Source organism: Chaetodon trifascialis, chromosome 2, assembly GCF_039877785.1.
Source record: "Chaetodon trifascialis isolate fChaTrf1 chromosome 2, fChaTrf1.hap1, whole genome shotgun sequence".
NCBI classification, from domain to species: Eukaryota; Metazoa; Chordata; class Actinopteri; order Chaetodontiformes; family Chaetodontidae; genus Chaetodon; species Chaetodon trifascialis.
In genome coordinates, this window is record NC_092057.1 from 12,854,862 (window position 1) to 12,879,176 (window position 24,315).

The window sequence follows — 24,315 nt, forward strand, 5'->3', positions numbered from 1 at the left end:
ATTAAAAATTAGTTTAACCTTAAACACCGACAGTAGTGAAATGCAACATACACATTAATGTAGCAGTGATATTAATCTAAAAGAAGATATAATAGTAAAGGGAGAAGAATGAGTACTAGTAGTACTACTAGTATTTTCAGTGTGGTACTGCTACTTTTACTGAGAGATCTTATGCTTCCTCCATCAATATACTACATGCAGTATGTGCTGTGACAGAGATGAATTGACACTGGACGAAGGCCATCATCCATTTAAACTCATGCAAGCCAAATCAATAATTTCAAAACTGGCATGCAGCCTCATGTCACTCACACACGCACATACACACAACCACACACAAGCTAGAGTGGAGATCCTCAATGCAATGCACACATGCAACCCCTGCTATAACCTTCTAGCCTTGTTCTCAAACAAAGACAGTGCATTTCAGTGTTCAGAAGAGTCAAGCACACCCGTCTGGCAAACTGTTGGCAAATCCATCACTTAGATCTTGTGCAAAGACAGACGACTCTATCCAGGAAACCCACTTAGTCCAACACAAAGTGGTTAATTGCTCCTGATGATTGTCCTTTGAGGTGGAGAGGAAAGGTAGATAATAGGCACTTACAAGGTCTGAAGAGGGAGGGGTGGCTGAGAATGAATGGAGGACGTCATGAATGATGCCCACTGTGCTTTCTGTGATATCAGATTCCTCATCAGCAGAAGCCTGTCCTCCATTTCTCCCCCACTTCCTGTCTCAGTTAACAGTACAGTGCCTGATTTGGCCAACAGCGACAACAAAAGAAAACAACTTTGAGAAGGTAAATTAAACATACCTGCAGATGCTTTTGACTCTGTGTGTGTGTTTGTGTGTGTGATAGCGAGAGAGAGGGAGGGAGGGAGGGAGAGAGAGAGAGAGAGAGAGAGAGAGAGAGAGAGAGAGAGAGCTCTGCAAGGCCCCTGCAGGCGGTGTGAATAATTAACAGGGCCAGTGAACGAGGCAGGGTACCAGGCAGGGTGTTTTGTTACCCCAGCCTCACTCAGTATGAGCATACAGCATTAGATAGCCCTGTCTATCCACCCAGCTTGTGTGCACGCGTGTGTGCAGTTGGCTACTTTAGATGATTCTACCATCTGATACCTGCAAAACCTCATAGGTAACAATTCCCATCAGAAAGTCTATACATCCCCTATCAAACTGAGACTGGCAGCATCAACCTCAGCCTTGGTCGGTTGGTTGGTTGTGCAGTGGTACCAATAACATGCAACAACTGATTCTCAACTAGGAGAAGCAAAGTAGTTGAGTGATTAGACTTTAACTCTGTGACTCTTTAAATTTGTTATTCCAAAAATAAAGACACTCCAATTTGAGGAAAAAGTTTCAATCATCTCTGCAAACAAAATATGTCATTTTTATTCAGCATTAGTATTTTGTTTACATTGTTCTATTTACAACATGGACACACATGACAAGAAATTCGAGGACTTCATGTCATTTAAAAATCAAAGTAAAATGATTTTTTTTTTTAAAAAAAGCAAGTAAGTGGTGAGATCTACAATTTAGAGGGGAGGGGGGAAAAAGACAAGAATACAAAGACAGCAGAGTACATAAGGAAGTCAAGAGGACGACAAAGAGGTGGACAAATGGAACAAGCACAACCGACGACAGAACAGTCTTCAAGCTGATGACATACAAGTGTCACAAGAACAAGGACGTGTCAGGCTGCAGTTAGCACGGAAACGTGAGAGGCGGTAAGGGATGGGCATGTAACAGCGTGGGCTACAACATTAATACTGAAATGATCATTTAAAAAAAGATACATCACAAATATTTTTCCTCTCCAGACCCTGTTCATAGCTTGTGTAGCGCCTGCAGGCCCACCCATCACCCCCAACAGCTGAAATGTTACGGATGATGATGATGATGAAGATGATGATGATTCAAGTATAATGGGGTGGGGTCGGGCTGTGCAAGTGTGCTTGTTGCTCACAGAGAAAGGAAGATCATGTAACTTTTGTCATTATCACAAAGGAGTTGCGAACAGACTGCGTACATGTTGGTTGGATGTTTAGTCCTCAACAACTGTGACAGGTTAGGTGATAGCATTTCCTTTGTTTTCCTTTAAAATTTACAAAAAAAAAAAAAAAAAAATTACATTGCTGTATTGTCCATGTGTTAGGCTTTGGTAAGTTGGTAAACAATCTCTTGCAAGAACGCCAATTCGCAACTTTAAAAAGTAGAGGTCTGCACTTTGCTGCTGGAACAACGGAGGAAACAACGGAGGAAAATACAGTGTGTGTGTGTGTGTGTGTGTGTGTGTGTGTGTGTGTGTGTGTGTGTGTGTGTGTGTGTGTGTGTGTGTGTGTGTGTGTGTGTGTGTGTGTGTGTGTGAGCTGGTGGTTTGACAAACCGTGTAACTGGAAGTCTCGTGTTCATGAGATTTTTATGTCCCATGTCCACGAGCACATGCCCTTCTGAAATGTCCATTAGCAAGATATCGAATCCCTACAAACTCCAAAGATACTCTTCCAGCTCGCCCTGTGCTTTGATCTCCTTGACAAGTCTTCAAGAAAAGAGAATTTCACTGTGGGGACCAGTGTCACTTTGACACATTATTATTCATTGTAGAAGTCGTGGGGTTCACCTTTGTTGTCGGAACTAAGTCACCCTTTCACCCTTCCTCCGTCTTCATTAAGAATGAACAGACATGACGGCCAAGATACAACAGTGAAGTAATGTGGAGTGGACGGACACATAAGATGCTAGAAAAGCTTAAAGTCAGTCTCATTGAAAGAAAAGAACATAAGAATCCTTCACATGGGTGTTCACTCAGTGTGATGATATGAGTTCACAGGATAGTGAAAAAAAGCCAATAGTTGTTGTCTCAGTGGGCTAAAACATACCTCATCTACCTTTTTTCCATCCGCACACTCACTCTAAAGTTGCACCGTGATCTAAAACACGCAAGCATTGAAACACCAAGCACATACACAAGATCCAAGCATACTGCATACACACGTCTGAATTCTAAAAGGCCACATACAGATTGTGAATCACTCACACTCAAAGTTAATGCACGCACCTCAACATCTAAGTCGAACTTGCAGAAGAGAAGCGCTGAATGGATTCTGGAAATCCTACCTGAACGGTGTTTCAAAACAGAGTTTGCAACAGAAATTATCCGACAAATGAATCAGAGAGGAATGACATACAAAGTGTAGCACTAAAAATGGCATTCAAGCAATGAATACTTACTAATTACTAAATATATGACGGATGCAGAATTAAGATATGGGATTAATAAAGCAAGAAATCATAGATCGGCAATGCGCTGACTGGCTGAGCTCTGTGTATCCACAGTATCCTCGGTAGCTGTCATTATCATATCTCTTGATGGTACCATGATCACCCTCTTCACACTGATAAGCCAAACACAGCTGAGTTATTCTCCACCAGTACAAACTGACAGGCAACTGGAGCGCTGCACGGCTAAGTGCAGTAGCAGGTTGGCACAATCATGTGAAAAGGGAAAAATGGAATCATTAGTTTGAAAACAAGACCCCCGTGAATACTGTGGATAATGCAAAAACCACAGGCCTGTGCAGACTTACAATGAATGCTGCTGTCAGTTTTTGTTTTTGTTTTTTTTCCATCAATATGAAACATACAGTGTTCGCTTAAAGGAGAAAGTGCACATCTACCTTCATGCCATCACAACACTGATAAATGAAATAAATTAAAAATAAGATTATGGTTAAAAAGCTTCATCATTAAAATGCATTTGTACAGTAATAAATAGATTTGTCCTCTATTTACAGTTTGACAGACAATTGTTGAAGCAGAGCTTGCAGTTAAAAACACTAAATCCTAAATATTTCAAGAGTTATCGGTTTGTTTTTCTTCTTTTGTTCGGAGGATGAAGGGTTGGCGCTCAGGATTTTCCCCTCTTCATCATCCTGCGACTGGAAGCAAGGAAGGCAGGAAGACAAACATGCAGAACATGCAGGAGAGAAGACACACGTGAACAAACAATGTCCACCCATGTGTCTTTCCTGCATTTCATCCTCAATGATTCCAAATCGGTGTTGTATTGCTGTAGCTGCTGTTGTTGTTAGAGTTTTTTTTTTTTTCGTTAAATTTGCCTCAGTGCACACATACACTTACACGCACACTCGCACACTCACACACATTTTGAGCACCCGACGCCTTGCTCTGTCCCCCACACGATGCACTGTGTATCCTCCTACAGCTTCTTGCTCACTCTGAATAAAAGTTGCTTCTCAACCTAAGAACAGCTTTCTCTCAAAGCTTTTGCAAAACCAATCCTAGAGCTGAGTCCGTGGGGAAACTTCTTCCTCGTCCCTCTTGGCCATTCAAAACATTAATTCATCTTCTTCTCATTTTTCAAGGAGCCATTGCGTTTGTGTTTCCCGTTGGCCATGCTCTCGCTATGGCAATGTCCATTGGCCATGTTGCCATCATCCCTGGTGGCGCCGCCTCCTCTGCTATGGTCCCCGACCTTTCCCCTAAGCAATCGGACCAACCGTTGCAGGGCAAAGAAGCTCAGAGCCAGAGCAGCCCCGACAGTGAAAATCACATCTAGCAGGAAGTACTGGTAGGGGGACACCTCGTATACAGCGGACCGCAGGTGGTTGGCACCGTGGTGACGGAGGATGTAGCTGATCCAGTAGACAGCCCTGGTCACAGGATGGCCTGGCTGGTCTTTGTGAATGTTGGAGAGAAGACGTGCCTTCTGGCGGTACCTGGGAATAGAGACACAGAGGTTGGACACGGGGAAACAAGTCTTTACGGGCAGCTTGTGAGAAACATATGAGAGTAAATCCATGTATGAAAGAGAGATAAAGATGAATATAGTTCAAGCCACAGAATGATTATTCCACATATGGTCACCAGATGGCATTGAGACACAATAACACTAATATACAAAGCATTTGTGTGTGGTCATGCATTGGAAATCTAACCTGGTGTCTTTGATGACGCTGGTCAGGGCTGTGTAGAGGTCTTCCTCGCTCATGTACTTCCAGTGCAGCATGATACCCATACCTTTGGCGGCCACACGAGTCATGGTGTCATAGTGGTCTCCGAACAGGGGCACGCCGACCACCGGCACCCCGTGGTACATGGCCTCGTAGATGCTGTTCAAGCCACCGTGGCTCAGGAAGGCCCTTGTGTTGGCGTGGCCTAGATAACAGGAGGGATAAGGGATGTTATTTTGCATGTTAGGTGTTACGTTCATTAGTCTTTTCCTGACAGGGCATTCAATCTACTGGGTTGTTTTTTCTAGATTATTTGCAATGTATACAGTCGATTCGACAAACTGCTGCACACTCAGCAGTGTCCCAGTGTTGCATGAAGGTGGAGAGAGGCCTGTTTACAGTTTACATCTTTGTGTGTATCACTTCAACAGTATAATTAATAAAAAACCTCAGTCAGGGTTTTTATGTATAGGAGACATTTCTCCAAGCACATTTTAATCATTTTAAAAAGGTGTGGTTCACCTAAAACTCAGCAAATTTTAATTTTCTTCTGAGTCAGTCTTTTGCACCTATCTGCATTGAACAACACAAATGCTCACAGAAATGCAATGACTTTAGTAAAACACAGTTTGTTTCCTCTTAATAGAAACAGATCGTTGGAGGACACACTTCAGCCAAAACAAGCGCACAAATTCTGTAGATTATTGTGGGTAAAAGTCATTATATTTGGAAGGAGACTGTGATGCTGTTTTAATTAAATTGAACAGTAGCGTACCCAACTGATGCACCAACAGCTGAAGAACAATGTGACGTAGCCTAACCACCGTTTTGTTAGGTACGCTCAAAATAAACTTGCAATAAAATTTTGCCTTGTGACTTTGGGGCTGCACGGTGGAGCAGCAGGTAGTGGGCGTGCCTCACAGCAACAAGGTTGCCGGTTCGATTCCCGGGTCGGGCTTTTCTGTGTGAAGTTTGCATGTTCTTCCCGTGCATGCGTGGGTTCTCTCTGGCCACAGACCAAAAACATGCTCATTAGGTTAATTGGTGACTGTAAAATTGCCCCTAGGTGCGAATGGTTGTGTGTTTGTGCCCTGCGATCGATGGCTGGGATAGGCTCCAGCACCCCCCGCGACCCTGAAAGGGATACGCGGTATAGAAAATGGATGGATGGATGCTTCACTTTGGCTGCAATAACATTTTATAAACTTCACGCAACTTCTGCCAAAGTTTATTTTGTCAGTACGTGTGTCTGTTGCCACCACATGGCCATATTTAGTTGACATTGCCCTGCGATGCACCGACGATTGTACTTACATAATACACTGAGCTCTCTGCCAAATAAATACTGTTAATGTGCCTAATGCTACACTTTGTCTAATGGCATTACATTTAATTATTAATCCACATTAGTGGGCAGGTTACTCCTTCCAAAGCACATGTAGGCCTATACCTCATTTTGTTGACTAGAGAACTAGACGGTGAAGTGCACATCATGTGGTGTCCTCTCAATGTACTCACCTAATAGGTCATTCTGAGGCATCCAGTCAACAAGCTTGGTGTTGTTGCCAAGGTTAGTTGGTGGAACTCCAGAGAATCTACAGAAGGAAATAATGAAGGAAGGAAGTGGAAATACATTAGTGAGATATCAGACTTCATTTTTTTTTTTCGCAGATTGTGGTGTTATCACTGATTTTTACCATTTATACACAGTCATATTTCACTTCACTGGGTGGCCAGTCACGATGCCTTTCATGTTTATTTCTACGTGTCAACATGTCTGATTGTGGGAGACCAGTGTACACACATCTCTTGGACTTGCAATGGATTCTCTTTTATGCTATATACAGAAAAGCTGAACCACAAGATGAATTGCATTGATTCGATTCTCTTTTTGAGCAGTTTAGTTTCAGCTGAACATTGTGCTGCTGCTACTGTAGCAACTGCTAAGGGCATCAGTTGCACAGCAGCTTGTCTGATCTCTGACCAGTGTTAACAGACATCTTATCTACCCCTTGAATACCCTTCTGGAGTTTTATCTCGGGTTTCCCTGGATTTTATTTGTGACAAAGGTGGTGAACATGCATGGCGTGCGCAGTGTCAACAGTGACCTTTAGTGTGCTCTGCGCTTAAGTGGAAAAAAATCACGATTTCACTTTTACTTATCAACTTGAGGTCAGACAGAGGACAAAATGGCACGGAACTTGATGGAAAAGGTGAAGACAGGAACGATGGAAGGAATTTCCAATGTGACCAGTAAACAGACAGCAAGTTAACTCGCATGATAAGGAGACTAGTGAAAAAAAAAAAGCCTGATTTTGATAAAAAATATTCAATAAATAAAGAGATAACATAGAGGAAGTATTAAAATCCAGTGCAAAGAGATGGTTATGTGCAGGACTATTTCTTGACCGGGCTCAGTAACTTTCAGGAGTCTCTTATGGTTGCCTGGCAAACTCATGGTTGCCACGAGACTCCAGGAAGTTACTACAGAGAGTGTGAATCAGTGTATTTCCCAAAAGTATTCCTTTAATTTAGCTTTTCTGCAATCAGTTTACTGCAAACAAGCTAACCATTATACTACCTCTCTGAGGCTACTACACCATTTTAAGTAACTGCTGGGCTGTTAAGATATTTACTCTTTCATTTTCAGTCTTGTGCTTGCTAAACACAGCTGTGCACCCCTACCTGCAAAGTGAGAGCAGAAGATGTACACATAGTGTGTACAAGAGAGACTGAATATACAGAAGCTTCAATGAACCAATTGAGTCTAACATTTATATGATTCAGAGAGTGAACAAAGGGGAATTCAATGTTGATTTCTTTGTCCCCTAAATAAAATGCAAAAAGCAGAAGGCCTTCGCTTGTTCGCTCACAGACATTTAGGTTTCAACCCTTTGTCCTCTTCAGGCTGGTGGTGAATGTGCGCAGTATTGCGTGGGTGTCTGTGGTTGTGTGTGCGGAAGCATTTTCCAACAAATGCACCACACAATACATATGCATTCTACATTACGACCCCCATCCGTCCATCTCCGTCTCCTTCCCTCACTAACTCAAACTCTTTCATCTCTCTTTCTGCCTTCAACAAAGCACCAATTCACTGTCCTGCCAATCAAAGCCTACATTCATGTGGCCAATTATCAATGACACGATTCATTTGGCTTAGTCCCTGTCCCTCTCATCAGCCCTCTTTCTTTTCCATCATTTTAGTTTGGGAGGGCCACTGAAAGCCAGATCACCATTCAATGTCACATCCAAAGTCTTGGGCTCCTGTCTATCGCAACTAATTTCATATCAGCATCTCATTTCACCTGTAGACCTCGATATCTCACCATTAAAGGTCAGCGCTTGAGAACAGAGGAACGCGTTTTGTATGCCTTTGTCATCTTATGCGCTAAAATGGCACACTGAAATGACAACTTACCATGCAGCATTACTAACATATGTTGCGTGCCAAGACAAATCCAGTGTCCCAAATTACGACAGCTGTGCCCTTTGCTCACACCCTGCAAAGCTTTATGAGCAGACACTGCTCATAAAGTGCAGCTCTTTGTCTGATCTCACTATAATTCATCGAATCGTCGATCCAGTCATTTAGTGCCCTGATGTTGAACTCTGCTCCCAACACGCCACAGTCACCTGCTAAGGGTGCTGCACTCCTTATCTGATTTTCCTTCAGGTCTATGGACTACGTAAAGCATATTCTCTTTCCATGCAATACAGCAGGGAAAGAGAATATACAGTATACAGAAGATAAGCCATTAGACACTTAAACCACTCCTGTGTTAGCGAAGGAATCGATAGAGGGTTAAAATGTTGGTATTAGCCTTTACTTAACACATGGAAATACCATCTTTCCAATGGTAGAGTCATACTCTAGTTACTGTAGGAGAAACAAACTCACTGCCTTGTTGACTTAATCTGTGTCATCTGTGTAACCTTTACACAACGAGCTGAATTTCATCCTCTGCTTTATGATTCATGTTGACTTCACATCATCCTAGACTAATTTATTACATATTTTTCTGAAACTAGAATTACCACCTCATGGTGGTGTGCCTCCACCAACCAGCCAAGTTGCATTTACATCCATGTCTGTTCAGACTCATGTAGCGTAGCGAAGATTTTGAAGGAATTTAATAAAAGGTATTCAGTGTATTTTTTGGTGAAATGGAAACTGTCATGGTCACAATCTCCTCGTCTGTTGCTGAGTTATGGTGTTGAATAATGGCCAGAAGAGTGTTTTTTACAGAACATTATGATGTCACAGTCAAGTTGACCTTTGACCTATTAAATAAAAAATCACTTCATCTTGTTATCCGATGAGACATCTGTGCACAATTTTGCTATAATTAGCATATGAATTCTTGAGTTATGGCCAAAAATGTGTTGACCACCAAAATTCAGCCTTGAATTCAAGTGAACATTTGTGGCAAATCTGATGAAATTTCTTCAAGGCGTTCCCAAGACATCACTCACCAGAATGGGACTGTATGTACGCATGGCCAACCTGAACACATAATAACTCCACTTTCTATTTTCTGTCTCCTTCCTCTGACCTCATATGCTCCTTCTGAGTGCTCTTTCTAAACTCACAGGGGCGGTTTGTCTCTTAATGGCTAACTATGAACTTCACCCATGTACCTGCTTTTGGTTATTTGTTTATTGTTTATTATGTGTGGTGTCTTGAAATATAATGTTAGTAAATTACTTCAATCATTAATACGCACTCCAGAGAAGAGTTTTAGCTGAAGTCTTTGTTAAACACCTTTAAGTGGCTAAAAGGCACCTTTGCATGTCACACACAGTTCAAGAAGGAAATGGAATGACAGAAAATGATGTCACCGTAATTGTGACAGGTTACAATGTACGAACTGAAATAAAAATAAGAATGAACAACTCTCCACACATTTTGAATGTATAACCACAGCAAAAATGAAATAGACATCTATGACCCAAGTAAAAATAAAAACAACATATCATTTTAAAACTGTAATTATCCAGCACAGACACACCTAATGAGAGGTTACTCTCTCATTCTGTCAGGTATGACATTATAGTAAATTGCGTAGTGTGTTTGTTTGTGAAGTGAAGACCTTATGTACCAGCCACTAACCTCTGCACACAAGCACAGGCTCAAACATTAACCCAGCTAACATACCCTAATACATAGACCGACAGTTGATTTATTGAACGATTTATTGTCTGGTAAGGATTATGCATCCTGACACATTTGGATGTCTGATTAATTATTACTTTGCACCAGATAAAACAAGCTGAGAGAGAATGCAGTCAATGAACTTGGTAAGAGATAAAAGTTATGGATTAACAGGTTCATGGATGGAATTTTAAAGCACTGTGAAACTGGGTGTCCCAGGATGTTTTTTCCTCTCATTTTCATAGTCAGTGGCTCATTGCTCTGGGAGAGATTACATTTTAGCCACATCTATTGATTTTAATGGACAAGCACAAACACAATTTGATAACTGTGTAGGACTGAACCCTGAACACTTAAAGGTCTGCATTTGTAGAGCTGTTTTTGCACAGCTTTTTTTTAAATTTTATTTTATTTTTTCCTCTTAATTCTGTTTAAACCCTGTATTTAAAGATAGATGTAATCATTTCCAAAATTCACATATTTTTAATCGGACATATTTTTCTGGTTCAGTCCATATTTTTTGGCGTTTAGCTTTCCAAAGGCAACATTTTCACTGCAATCAAAAAACTGCTTGCACTGCTGTTTACTGCACCAAAGGGAGGCACACACCTGTATTAATGAGCCAGTCTAGCAACAATAAGCCCAAGGGTGCGATTACTCTTTCATCATTACTTTATGCTTTGATTGGATTAGCCTGCTGCCTACACGTATTTATGTGACAAATCGGACCAGATATATTCATAATTCATTTAATCCGATGAATCACTTTATTCAAATTGAGGATTTTCTCATTTTTCATTTTTATTTTTAGGGTGATGATGTCATTAAGTATGATGAATGACATTTGAAGCTTCTTTTGAAAACCTCAATAGAAGCATTGAATATTAAAAAAATAATAATAAAAAAAAGACATTCAGTTCCTTAACAGATACCTTACCTCCAGACGACACGCTGAGGCAGTCTGGCAAGGGCTCCCGCCAGTTTGTGAGCAATATCCTGGGAAAGGTACTTGACCCCAGCTCCAAAGGACACCACCACAAAGCCGTGCTCCGCTGTGTCATTCACCAATGCCTCAAAATCCTGTCGGAATATGAGAGACTGACAGTGAGAGCTAAAAATACACATTTTGTACAGCTGATTTGCCCGTGAAAAAGAAAAGGAATAATACAGTGCAACACTACTATGCTATGTGTTTTGCTGGAGCAATATTTTCAGCTTTTAAATTAATATTTTACTTCACCTTATTGGTCCCTTCGTTTCATAGTAGATTCATTTGTGTGTTTTACATGCATTCAAATGACCAATATTGGAGATAAAATGTGTTAAAAACATTTAACATCTACTTTGTAATTAATGCATTTGAGTGAGATAAAAATAAAACAGAGCATTCACATGAACTTTGACATTGTAGTGTTGTCTCATAGCCGGACATGATCCATGTCTAGCAATGATTCAGTGAGGTGTGTTTCACACCAATCCTTTGTGAATGATGAATAAATGGTTTGCACATTTACAGATCAACATGACTGAGTTTGTCAAAATATACCGAGCAGAATAAAATAATGTCTGAGCATACAAATGCAAAACATTTTAATAATGTTGTCATTTGAAAAGCGGCAGGAGGACGAGAGACTCCCAGACTATAAACTTCTTAACAAGTGCAAAATAGATATCATATTGCAGCTGGTACAGGCTGTAAAAAATATTTCCTTGTACAAAACTTAAATGAAAAGGAAATTTGTAAAGTATGAAAAGCCCATAGAAGTTTATCAAGCAAGATGCGGCGTGCCTAATGCATGAAGCTGTTAAATATACAGTTTGCAAGTTAATGCGTCAGAACTGCCAGTACGGATGTGCTGAGCATGGATTTTGCAGTGTGGTGCCTGGTGTTGCATTATACATCATCACTCCATGTTATGACATTAATGAACTAGAAGGGCACTCGGAGAGCGTGGACCTCCACCAAGGCCACCGGTCCACTCTTCTTAATCTAAAAGCACAAATTTCACGGTCAATATTACAGCTTGCTCTCGTGAAGCGTAAAGTTCAAACCTTTTTTCCTCAGCAGCTCTGGTGGAGTTCACTGCAGCCAATTCACATTTGGATGTGTGTATTTACATTTCAATGGCCCTGCTTTACCTTGAACCATAGGCTGGTCCAACTGTTCCTGTTCCCTGACCTCGAGTTCTTCATAACAACTGCTTTCTGTGTGAAGTTCGAACGACTATGTGTGTCGGCAGTGTTGTGCCTGAACGCGTTCATTGAATGATAGTTCATGAACTCATTCATATTTTGGGCGAACATGAACTGAACGTACTGTATTACTGCCTGATGAATGTGTGAACTCATTCATTCTGGTGTCTGTGAACGGCACGCTCTCTCAGTTTAACTTCGTTCAATATGGTGCCAGATTTCTATAGAGCCGTCCAGGCGAAAACACGGTTAAAACATACCGGAAACAGGCCTTAATATGTGCGGAAAAAACAGCCAATCTGGCAACACCAGCCACCAGTGTCGCACTGTCGCATGCCTTATCAAAACAAAAAGCAGCATGGAGGCAACAAAGCAGCAAGGAGTCGTCGTATGATCATTTAAATGAGTTTCATGACAAGGTCGGTGAGGATGGGAAAAAACTTTGCCCGCTGGCCTTCAAAAAGAAAATCCGCACTTCAGTCACACGGGGTGAAAGCTGCAGCTGCTACTAGTGTAGACGGAATGGACAGTAACAAAGCGTTAAAGCAGCAATGGGGAAATGCTGTCTCCTCAATGCTAATGTAAACCCTGGTTGGATAAGGATTCAAAATTGGATACGAAGATGAAATCTGATGATCGGTTACACTGTTAAAACTGCTAAAATAATTGCTGTCTGTGGTTCTATATGGCCTGTGGCAATAATTTTGAAAAATAATAGCTTGCAGCAAAATATGGAAAAAAAGAACTATGAACTAGTTCATTTTTGGAACGGTGAACTTAGCTCAAAAATTTGAATTATGACCTATGAACTGAACAAGTTCAATTTAAAATTTGTGAACTGAACTTTGAACTAGTTCATGTAGAAAGTGAACTTTCCCAACACTGGCAGTGATGTTCATGACAGAACCATGTCTGTTATCTACCCCAGAGGATTACCGGTCCCCGTAAAGTGGATTGTGATATGCAGTCATCGTATTTGTACAATTGGCCATGTTTATTGAACACTATTACCATCTATTGAATTAAGATGTACGGCAGTTATTCTGCAAGGGCAAGTGCCCTGTCTTGCAATGTTAATGTGAAAAATAATTAATTTATCCGCTGCATAATTCAGATGAATATTTAATGGGTTCTTCCTTCATCCATGCTATACTCTTCCACCAAGATTAATGAAAATGAGGCCATTTGTTTTTCTGTAGTGCTGCTGCCAATTTACTTCAAAATATACCACTAAACATACGGTTGGCAAGTAGTGCAATTCCTCAAGAGATCCCTATTTTAGTCTCTACAGAGCACTGGCATACACTGTGTATGCATTACCTTGATAAATCAATAAATACAAAACTGTAAAAATACAAATTCAGGTACTTCATTGTGTCTGTGGGGAAACTAACTCACAGCACTGCTGATATACAATAAATTACAAAGCACCTTAAAACTACACAAAATCAATAGAGCAGCCAGCCATCAGAGCAACACAAATCACAAATAAAGTCCACTCGAAGGCTTCTCATCTTCTCATCTAATCCATACATTCACAACACTCTTCATCGTTTAAGTTCACCTAAATCAGTGCAAACTTATGTGAACAAGTTTCAGCTTAATGTGCCATGTTTTGACTCAACACAATGGAGGTGACAATAAAGAATTTCTTATTATGATGCTGATAGAAAACTAATCAGCAGCACATCTCTCTAAAAACGACATCCCAGCTACTTTAGGTAATCCACCGCCCCCCCCCAAAAAAAAAATTCTATAGAATAATAATAGAATAAATAGACCCAACTCTTACAGTTAATATAAGCAGAGGTGAAGGTATGAACTCATGAGCATTTCAATATAGAATATAATTTAAAATGACTTCTGTTATTCAGATCTAAGTCAGACACTACAGCGGAGCTCACGGCTGTAATTACTACATGGCCGTTGACACGAAGAGTATTTGCAAGTCTGAAACTGGTAAATATGGTAACATCTCTGTATGATCTCAGATTATCCCATTTCCTCCTATGACATAATTTCCTGAGCAAAGTTAAAGGGTCAGGGAAGAAAACTGCAGCTACATCTAATTAGAAGACAAACACCAAATGAAGCAGCTAATGACACGATGAATTTTACATCTGCCCCCCACCCTAAACACTGTCCATATTCATTGGTAGACTGTGGCTTTGGTCTATGAAAAAAAGATGTAGAATGTCACCACTATGGTTAAATCAAAAGACAAGAAGGAGGCCCAACAGCTACTCTGAGGCAGTGAAAACGAGAGGCACGACATTCCTTTGGAAAAATGACGACAGTGGTATCCTCCTCCAGGGCCTTGTTCCTGGGGGCGGGAGACCCATTTACTAAAGGAGTTAACCGTATTATTGGAACAGGCCATGAAGTGGGACTGTTTGGTAGTAATGCAGCTTGCTGTCAGCTGATCAAAAAATGCTTTTCACTTGGCAGATGATGTATATTTGAGAATGAAAAGTAAAGATGTACAGACTGTGAGGAGGGATCAGGGAGCAGCCATGTTGGAGTGATAGAAGTGGAGGACAAGCAGAGGGAGGGAGGCTAATGGTCCAGCTGCGGCAGCTAAGACCCGCCCTGGCACAGAGCAACCTCAAGGGCACACTGGGCTCTACTGTCCCCACAACGCCGCCTCAGTGACCCCATAAAAGAGTCTCAGTGTCCCCAGAGCTCTGCCCGGAACAATGGCCTCGTTCTCCCTCCAATTCCATTCTAACTCCCTCCACACAACACGGCACAATGCTCCCTATTGGCTGGAGCGGCATTGCAAAACCCCCCGCAGTAGATGCCGACGGCCCGCGCTCTCGGCGTCCAAACGCTGGACTGACCCCCGTCACCACCCGCCTCTGCTCTCCATGACTGCCCTCCCTCTCCGCTCAAAATCTACCGTGTCCATTCAACCCAAACCCATCCTCACCCCAGCAACCTCTATAAAGGATGGCTTTGTAGCAGCATCTGATAATAAGGGATACCAAGTGATAGCAGAGACAATGGGTACAAGCAAGGGTAGATACAAAAAAAAAAAAAATACTGAATCTCTGTCAGGAGAAGGGAGATAATCCACAGAGAGAAACCAGAGAGACAGGCTGTCAATGAATAGAAATGTGTGCTTTTTTTGTATGTGACCTGACAATGAGCTACATACTTTTCATTCAATACATGTTGCAGTCAAGGTGAGCCAAGTGACAGTTACATTAACAATAATTCAACCAAGGAAGAGCCCAAACCATTCACATGTGTGAGCAAAAACATTTGGAAATGCTCAGCCTGTGCTTATATGCAATACAGAAGGATAAACTTCTGTCTAACAGTACAGTTTTCTTAATGTCATGGTCAGACTCTGGTGCCATGAATTAGCCACTGTATTGCAGTGCTTTTGTCACCAACAGCACAGAGCCCTCATTTCCTGTTCCAGCACTCTTATACCGTGATGACTATCCCTTTTATCATCTCTAGGTGTAATGGACCATTGTGGGTGATGTTTTATATCATATGACTGATTCATAACGACATAAGGAAGAATCTTAATGTCTCAGGTATTTAATTTGCTGGATTATCCAAAAACAGACATTGCAGTTATTTAAATCTGATAAAGTTTCTCTCTGCTTCGGTAGAGAATATAGATCAACAATGTGAGAGGAAATGACATATGCTGTGACAGGGACCTCCTACTCTACATAGTATTATCCCTGCTGTGCATGAGACCACAAAACTACAAAACCACCTCATCATGTGCATGCCAGCTGTGTGGGTGTCTCAGTACTGACCTGTGGCAGTGGACTGGGGGGCTTGGTAAGGATGCCTCCTATGTACACCACATGAGGCAGGGTGGGCCTGGGGAACTCCAGAGCCATATCGGTGCATAGCATCCATAGCCGGCTACCCTGCACCAAGTCAGCCATGGCCACTTGAGGCTTCACTCCATGTTTCTTCATAATCCGGTCATACTTGGGTAATGCAATATAATGGACTCCAAAGCGCTGCACAAGGTAAACTGCTGTGTTGGTGATCCTCTGGACCAGAGACATGTGGTCTGTCAGCAGTGAGTTGAATTCGGGTACATACGAAAGTGGAGCTGGGGCACCCGCCTCTGCAGGGTACCACAGGCCTGTGCTGAACACAGCATATTGCACACCCAGGATGTGAGCGAGCACAAAACCACACATCTCATTAGGGTCCACGAGCAGCAGGTCAAACTTGGCCTCCCTGAGGCGGGTCATTACCTCGACATTGCCAACTACAGCATCACAGTTCTGAGAGTAGTGGTCAAGAATGTCAAACAGTTCCAGAAATGTCAGGCGGCCTGAGAAGATGTTGCTGACTTTGGACTGGAGGAAATTGTCAGCCGTGGTGCTGTTAAAGATCCCTGGGTAGTGCTGTAAGTGGTAGTGAGGGGACGGGGGCACCGCACGACCCTTTGAAATGAGAAAATGGGTCTCATGGCCCTCCTGGTGCAGAGCTGTGGCCAGTGTTTTGAAGATGTAGAGATGTGATTCGAACATGATGGGAGGGACCACGATCACTTTAGCGGCCCACGATGCACTGGGACTCCAGCTGAGGAGGCCAAGGAGGAGCAGCAGTGACGAGGGTAGTAGCATGGCTGAAATGATAAAGAAATGAAAGATATCAACGGCTAACATGAAAATAAAAACAGAGGACTGTTGTCAAAAAGCAATGCCATAATAGAATGGCTTACTTAAGTGTCTACTTTGTCATCTTAAACTTTTATCTACTCTATGAACTTTATTTTGGCCTACCTCTTATCGGTCACCGACGACGCAAGGAAGTTACAGTTAAACAGTCACACACAGGGAAAAATAAACCACATGTATCAACTTTCACCTTTAGAAATCAATTCAATCTCGTCCTAAAATAAATGCTGTTGAGCATTCTGAGAAGTAGTATTGAGAGAATATCGCTTCTCTCAATACTTCTCTCACACACAAGTATCAACGTGGTTCGACTTTTTATTGTTAATGATTTACTAATCAACCTATGATTCTATCTACGCATTTAGATTCCTCTATTTCCTCCTTTGCTCTGTGCACAACCGTCACCGACATGGCGTGGGTAGCACCAACGTCACTCTAAGCCTCTGCCTGCTCTATTCACCAACACAAAGAGCCATTATCATGCCACCATGTCATACCCTGTGCTCTATATGCTAACAATCATTGTCCCTCTCACTTGGATAAATCATCAGCAATGGAAACCACTTCATGGACAGGCATCACTTATCCAGGTCTTCCTAATCCACAATGACTAACCCATGCTCTCCTTCCACAGGTTGTTACACTGTAAGGAATGTAATGGCCATTGGAGGAAAATGTATAAAGGACAAAGCAAAAGTTTGATTTGGGCTTCAGACCTGGAGCTAAATAAGCAATGTAAGCCACAGCCAAAAGAAGGGCTTTTTCTTGCGTTCTTGAGCAGCAAAATAAGTGGTCCGCATTTTTACCTTGCTGAAAACAACATCACACAACGTGGAAGCAGATTAATAAAATGTTGATCCATTTACATAATATGTGTAGTTTACCTTCTCCTTTCAAAGCTCTCCTTTTGTTCAAATATGCTGTTACAGCATCGCATGCAGATTATCAGTTCATAACTTCCGATAAGACCAATAAGCAAATAAAGCAAGAAAGTTTGCAAGAAGCAGGTAAATAAAACAAGACAGGTTCAAGTTTAAATGTTATTGTGCTTGCATGGTAATCACAGTGTAAAGACCTGAAAATAAGGGGGATCGGAAAGTATAAACTGCCTGTAGGTGTAGATGTGGTTGTAAGTGTGACAGGATAACAGCATAAGCCGTTATTTTTTAAATACATCTCATGCACTTATCTTCATTGATGACATTACTGTCAGGTCTGAATCTATATCAAATGGCAAGGCCCATATCATTTCTGCTGAAAGTCTCCTGATAGCATCTGAACAGGATCATATAGTGCATCAGCCACCTGTTTGTCCACAATATGAGGTTTCTCTCCGCAAACAGCTGGGACCTGGTGGGAAGAGGACTCAAGGTGGCGGCCATTTTGTTTAGCATTCGGAGGATTTTGTTACAAACACTTCTCGGCCCAGACTGTTGACAGTAGCTATAGGAACCAGCCACTGTCTTCTGTGGACTCTGATCCTGTCAGGACTTAAATTACTAACAATGGAGTCTGGTTACCATGCGCACAGGTAGGGCTGAGGAAATTATCTGGATTAAGAGAATTGAAGCAGATGCAATGACGAGCTCATTTGGGTAAAGACACAGTGGAGGTGAAAAAGGCACAATTTGCGAAAATGTAATATATCCATGTTTTCATTAGTGTGTAATCACTTGAAATATGAATTGTTGGGTTTTCGTTACCTAGGAGTGGGTCCTCTTTCACAGAGTCCACCATATCGTACCTCCATGTTTCTACAGTGGCCCAGAATGGACAAGCCAAACACAGACTCCAAAGAGCACCTTTTGCGTTTTTCGCAGCCGCCGTAGAGGAGGGTGAGGTAAGGTGTGTTCAGTTGGTTGCAACCTGTAACTTCACTGCGAGATGCCACTAAATCCTACACGCTGAACCTTTAAGTTTTACCCAATATTCATTTCAATAAAATTATTAAAAGTAAATTCTAATTAAACGAAGAAAATTAGTAAAAGTTTTGCTTTCCACATATGAAGAATTCTTTCTGATAACCATGCAGTACAAGTCATTGCATTGAACATCAATTTGATTATTTTATATGATTATACAAGCATATGTTATTTTCCTATTGATTTTTTTTTAGCATTAGCATTTTAGCTTTATATCAACAGTTCACATCCAACAACCACATCTCATTTTATCAAAGCCACACCAGTAAATGGTAACCAACTACTACACAGCAAACAAATGTAGTAAATAATTAGAAAGTCCCACCATATCTCTGCGATCATCTCAAATTAACTGGCTTGTATTGCAGCTTTGGGTTGTGTATTATTGAAAAACAAATCAATTACAGCTTCCACAGAAAGAATTTTTATCCATTAAGAGTGACACAAGATGGTAATTGTACAGTAATTATACCTCTCTAATACCATAATCTAGACGAAGATTTCCCTGATTTAGCACAGCAGGAGGAGCAGCCTTGCTGCCTCCACAGTGAGGGTTCATTAGCTCAGTGCACCCTGCTGAGAGCAGAAATGTGACTCCCAAGAACTGACATTAAGTCCAACAGTCAGTCCAAGCTGTTTATCTTGCCTTATATCTTTCAAAAGGAGACTGATTAGCTAATCGTGTCTTTGTTTGCTGCAAAAGAATCCAAATGGGGTCTCGTGAAGGTCAAGACTGCCTACAACACGCTCTACAGTATACAGAGCAAATGGACGCATAACCACTGAGACGCACAGTTCGCTTCCGCTTTCAGGTCATGTAATGCAGCTTTCTGGGAACGACAGCATGGAGACAGATTTGTCACCTATAAAAAGCTGTTCGGTGTCATGAAATCATTAACTGTAGCATGGCATTTTTTAACATATCACAAGTCTCTGATAATGACTTCTTGGATGTCGACACATAAATTGGTCTGATGGCTGCATTTCAGTGTCAACAAACTATATCTCAGAGCATGCATGTGTGGATAGGCACATTAGCTCAAAGTCGGCAGAAGGTTAAGATAATGATGCGATATCCGTAAAAAATTGTCCTTGTGCATCGAAGATGAAAGGTAGAGCCGAGAGCTTCGTAGATAAGTTAAGCTAAGGTCCAGAGCCCTTGAATTTTTGGTGAAAATGGTCTCTCTGCATACCCTTATATGTATAAGCTTTGCCAGCATTTGAAAGAAAGTGTATATGGGATATAAATAAACTAGTAAATGTCCTCCTCATACATAAAGGCTGTTGAAATATAATTGCAAAATGTCTGACTGGACGTTCAGTAAAATAAACCCACATTAACTCAGTCAAGCCACTGCTGCTTTGCTGCAACTACAGCCCAGACAGACATTCAGTGTCCTAATCAACCCCATTTAGTTCCACCCATCAGCTCTTCTTCTTCTTTCTCACGTCACCTTTTTGCATGATGTCACTGTGGACTCTTGGTACTATTTCTTATCACTTTCATAATCTCATATTACCTCAGACACAGAGCAACCATCAACAGCCAAGAACAGGTCAGACCAGCTCGGTCTTTCCAAGAGTTCATTTCTGTTTTACAAGCAACAAATGAGTTTTGTATTCTTTGTCTTTATTCTTATTTTGCTTTTAATTCTTGTTTTCAACTCAGTTGCAATTAGTTTCTAAAGTGGATTTTAGTTTGATTATCAGTCTTAGTTGTAGGGGTTTGTTTTAATAAAATATGGGGGGTATTTCACAGGGGAAACATTCAGAGTAGCCTCCTGATGCTTGCTGTGTTGACGAATTTGACTAAAACTAAAGATGTTTCATGTATATTGTTTCAGCTAGTTTTCATGTTTTGTCTATAGCCTAGTTTCTATTTGAGAACTCCAACGTTTTTTTTTTATTTCACTTGTCTCAGGTTTTAATTTTGTTTTAGTTAACTATAATAACCTTGCAGGGGACTGAGACAAAGCAGTAAGGTTTCAAGTAACGGTCAACAGAATCTCATCAACATAATGTACTGCAAATAAAGAAGCACCAGTGAACATGAGGAGTGGAAAAAAGAATGTAGTGGTTAAAAAAAGACATAAATACATGCTTCAAAATGCCCTTGCACCATATATTCAGCCCATAGTAATACCTCTTGAGATTACATTTATTATGAAATAAAGACCTATGACCATCTATGATATCCTACATGGTTATCAGACTCACAGCGTTGGCTAGACGATGTTAAAGCACCTGTTTGGAGCTGGCTTTCTAATGTCCGACATCTTCTCCCACTGGAAAGGCTCGCATGTGAATGGGTTGTCCTCTGACTACAGCCCTGTTATTGATTTCATGAGAGGGGATAGTGCTGCAAATTGCGATAGAAGGTTTTGCAACTTTTGGATCTAACCGATTACTCACAGGGTGCGGTCGACTTTCATTCACATTTTTATTGTAGTCATAAAGCGGGGGATGACGGTCTGTTGGTCGGATTGCTTGCGTAGTGACTGGCTATAGTGGTTCTGTTATGCGCCATTCTTTCTGAGGAGCAGTCTAAACTGAACATAAAACGACTGAAATAGGGACCGAGTACAACATGCTTTGGGTAAAGATAAACAGGGCTGGCCCAACAGGTGCCCTGATGCAGGTGTTCTCATTGAAAAACAAAAAGAGCAAAAGAGAAACACTGCTTTAAGGTCACGCGGGTTTGACGCGTAATTCACCCTAAGATTTCAGGTCATACGCGATGTCCCACTGGAGATTTGGGGTTAGAGATGGAATTAAAATCTCCCCCACACCTGCGATGCCATGACAATACTGAGTTGGTAAAGTTTTGTGACAGTGTTTGCTTTTCTGGAGCTTAATATACAACGAAACTGTCTGTGCGCGTGCGTCAGGGGGGGAAAAGGCTCACCAGGGTCTAACACGGAGCGATGAAGCCATTCTGACAACCCAGAGAGCACCACAAGCATTTGACGCTTGTAAACAAACGCTTTGAAAATGCTCTTAAAGAGAAACTCAAAGTAAAACTGTTGCCTTCTCCCGTGGTAACATTTTCGCCATGGACGTGAACGCAACAGACCAACCTGGCTACACCTGCGTCTCAGGAGCTCTCGACCATCACACCTGAGCTTCCATTAAAAACAGAATTCACGGCTTTCAACTTTAACAACGTTAACCTACTCTTCGACAGCCTGGAAAAAAAAAAAAAACGAGTAAAAGGTGGAGTTTGGCTGAGTGATTCAGGATGAGGTGACACTGCACCTGTTGCCACTTCGCTCGCGTCTGACGGCCTTACCTTGTCAATTGAATGTTGCTCAGGAGAGGTGGGGGTGAAACTGCAATGGTAGTCCCAAAGTTCACGGATTTTAAAGTGTCGGGGAGATAAAAACACATAAAAAGTGGCGAGGACTTATGGCAAAATGGGTCCCCGGGTAGAGAAGACGCGCAGAGGGAACATTAAACTCGCAGTCCCGTTTGCAGGGGCGGTGAAAGGCGGGACTATCTGCGGTGAGATGGAGAGGAAGGGCGGGCCACACCGGAGGGGGTGAGTGAGAGTGGTTGTGTAAAACACAATAAGGGTGGAGTATCTGCATATAAGGTGCTTTGCCTCTATTACAGGTGAGTCCATCTGTGTTGATACTGTAAACCGCGGGGATGAGGGTGTTGATCAATGGATGAACTCATCAAGGAAGAAGCTGAACAGTGATTCAGTTACAGAGAGATATCAGAAGAAAGATATTGTCTCTGAAGGAAAGGAAAGCTTGAACTCATATCTACAACACACACAGTAATTGGTGAGCTGGTAGTTGTAGGCTACATACTCTCTGATACAACCCTGTTTCCAAAAAAGTTGAGGCAATGTGTAAAATGTCAGCAGAAACAGGATATGATGATATGCAAAACATTGAAACCTCATATTTAATTGAAAATAGCACAAAGACAACGTATCAAATGTTGAAGCTGAGAAATGTAATTGTTTTTGGAAATGATTTAGAGTTTGATGCCAGCAACACATTTCAAAAAGGTTGGGTCAGGCTCATGTTGAGCACTCTGCTGCATCACCTCTTCTTTTAACAACACTCTGTAAGCGTTTGGGAGCTGAGGAGACCGACTGATATCATTTTGATGAAATAAGGCCTTGGCCTTGGCAGCATATGTTGCTCCAAAACCTGTGTAGATATCGTTCAGCATTTATGGCGCCCTCACAAATGTGCAGGTGGTGGCTGTGTTCACAGACGATGGTTTTTGGAAGTGTTCCTGAGCCCATGCAGTGATGTCCATGACAGAACCATGTCTGCTTTCAATGCAGTGCCGTCTGACACCTGAAGATCACGTCCATCCAGTATTGGTTTTCAGCCTTGTCCCTCGCATACACACTTTTCTTCACATTCTGTCAATCTTTTAATGACATTATGTACTGTAGACAATGAAATCCCCTAACCCTAACCCAATTTACATTGAGAAACATTATTCTTAAGTTTTAACTTTTTGCTAGCGCAGTCTGTCACAGAGTGGTGAATCCCTCCCCATCTTTCTTTCAGGAAGACTCCGCCTCTCTGGGATGATCTTTTTATACCCCATCATGTTCTCACCTGTTGCCAGTTAACCTAATTCACTGTGAGATGTTCCACCAGCTGTTTTCTTTCAGCATTTCTCAACTATTCCAGTCTTTTGTTGCTACTGTCCTAACTTTTTGAAAATGTGTTGCAGGCATCAAATTGTAAGAAGGAGGTTTTAAGTATAGGTTTTAAGTTTAAGTAAAAGTCATACATTCAAACTCTTAAGAGGACAAAAGTTACAGATCAATGTATTCTAAATATTAATTATATAGGACTATGATTACTGATGCAGTGACAACACTGACATCACTTCAATGTTGCAGCTGGTAAAGGTGGAGCTAATTTAACTTTGTATACTGCTGATGTAGCTTAACCTGTGATATTACATCATAATTTACTTGTTGATTTATATTTTCTATTATTGATCTCAATCTGAAACATAACTAGTAACTAAAGTTATCAAAAGAGTGATAGTAGTAGTTGTAAAGTAGATAGCCAGTATTTGCATGAGTGCAGTTTCATTCCACCACAGCTTATCAGACATACTTTATTGGAAGTTTAAAAGTTTTACAGCTGCAATTTACAATTATTTTCATTATGGATTGAATTTTTTTCATTTTAAAGGGTTTTTGTTTGAGGATGAACTGATTATTGTTTAACCCATTACAATTTCCCATAGCCCAAGGTGACGTTTTTAAATTGCTTCTTTGGTCCGAGCAGCAGTCCAAAACTCAAAGATAATGAATTTACAAATAATATCAAAGACAAGAAAAGCAGCAAATCAGCAAAACCTGGCAACCTGAAAGTTAATCTTTTTAGTGGATTAGAGTTGATCTGTAAAACTTTAAAAA

The 24,315-nt window shown here is 41.3% G+C and overlaps 1 protein-coding gene across 1 annotated transcript; it reads right to left on the reverse strand.

Moving 5' to 3' along the window:
• Nucleotides 1-1,364: 1,364 nt before the first annotated feature.
• On the reverse strand, nt 1,365-22,392 carry ugt8 (UDP glycosyltransferase 8). Its single transcript, XM_070986878.1, has 6 exons — nt 22,201-22,392; nt 16,105-16,937; nt 11,070-11,212; nt 6,496-6,572; nt 4,963-5,182; nt 1,365-4,743 (listed from the first exon to the last, which is right to left on the reverse strand). The coding sequence occupies exons 2-6, from the start codon at nt 16,933-16,935 to the stop codon at nt 4,362-4,364; spliced, it is 1,653 nt and encodes a 550-aa protein (XP_070842979.1). The 5' UTR covers nt 16,936-16,937; nt 22,201-22,392; the 3' UTR covers nt 1,365-4,361.
• Nucleotides 22,393-24,315: the final 1,923 nt, after the last annotated feature.

What these genes read in the sequence shown, in the direction of transcription:
- ugt8 (XM_070986878.1), bottom strand. Translation starts at nt 16,935, where the DNA reads ATGCTACTACCCTCGTCACTGCTGCTCCTCCTTGGCCTCCTCAGCTGG. An exon ending in CCCCCAGTCCACTGCCACAG is followed by an intron (nt 11,213 to 16,104) that starts GTCAGTACTGAG and finishes ATATTCCGACAG; the next exon opens with GATTTTGAGGCATTGGTGAA. An exon ending in AGCGTCATCAAAGACACCAG is followed by an intron (nt 4,744 to 4,962) that starts GTTAGATTTCCA and finishes CTCTATTCCCAG; the next exon opens with GTACCGCCAGAAGGCACGTC.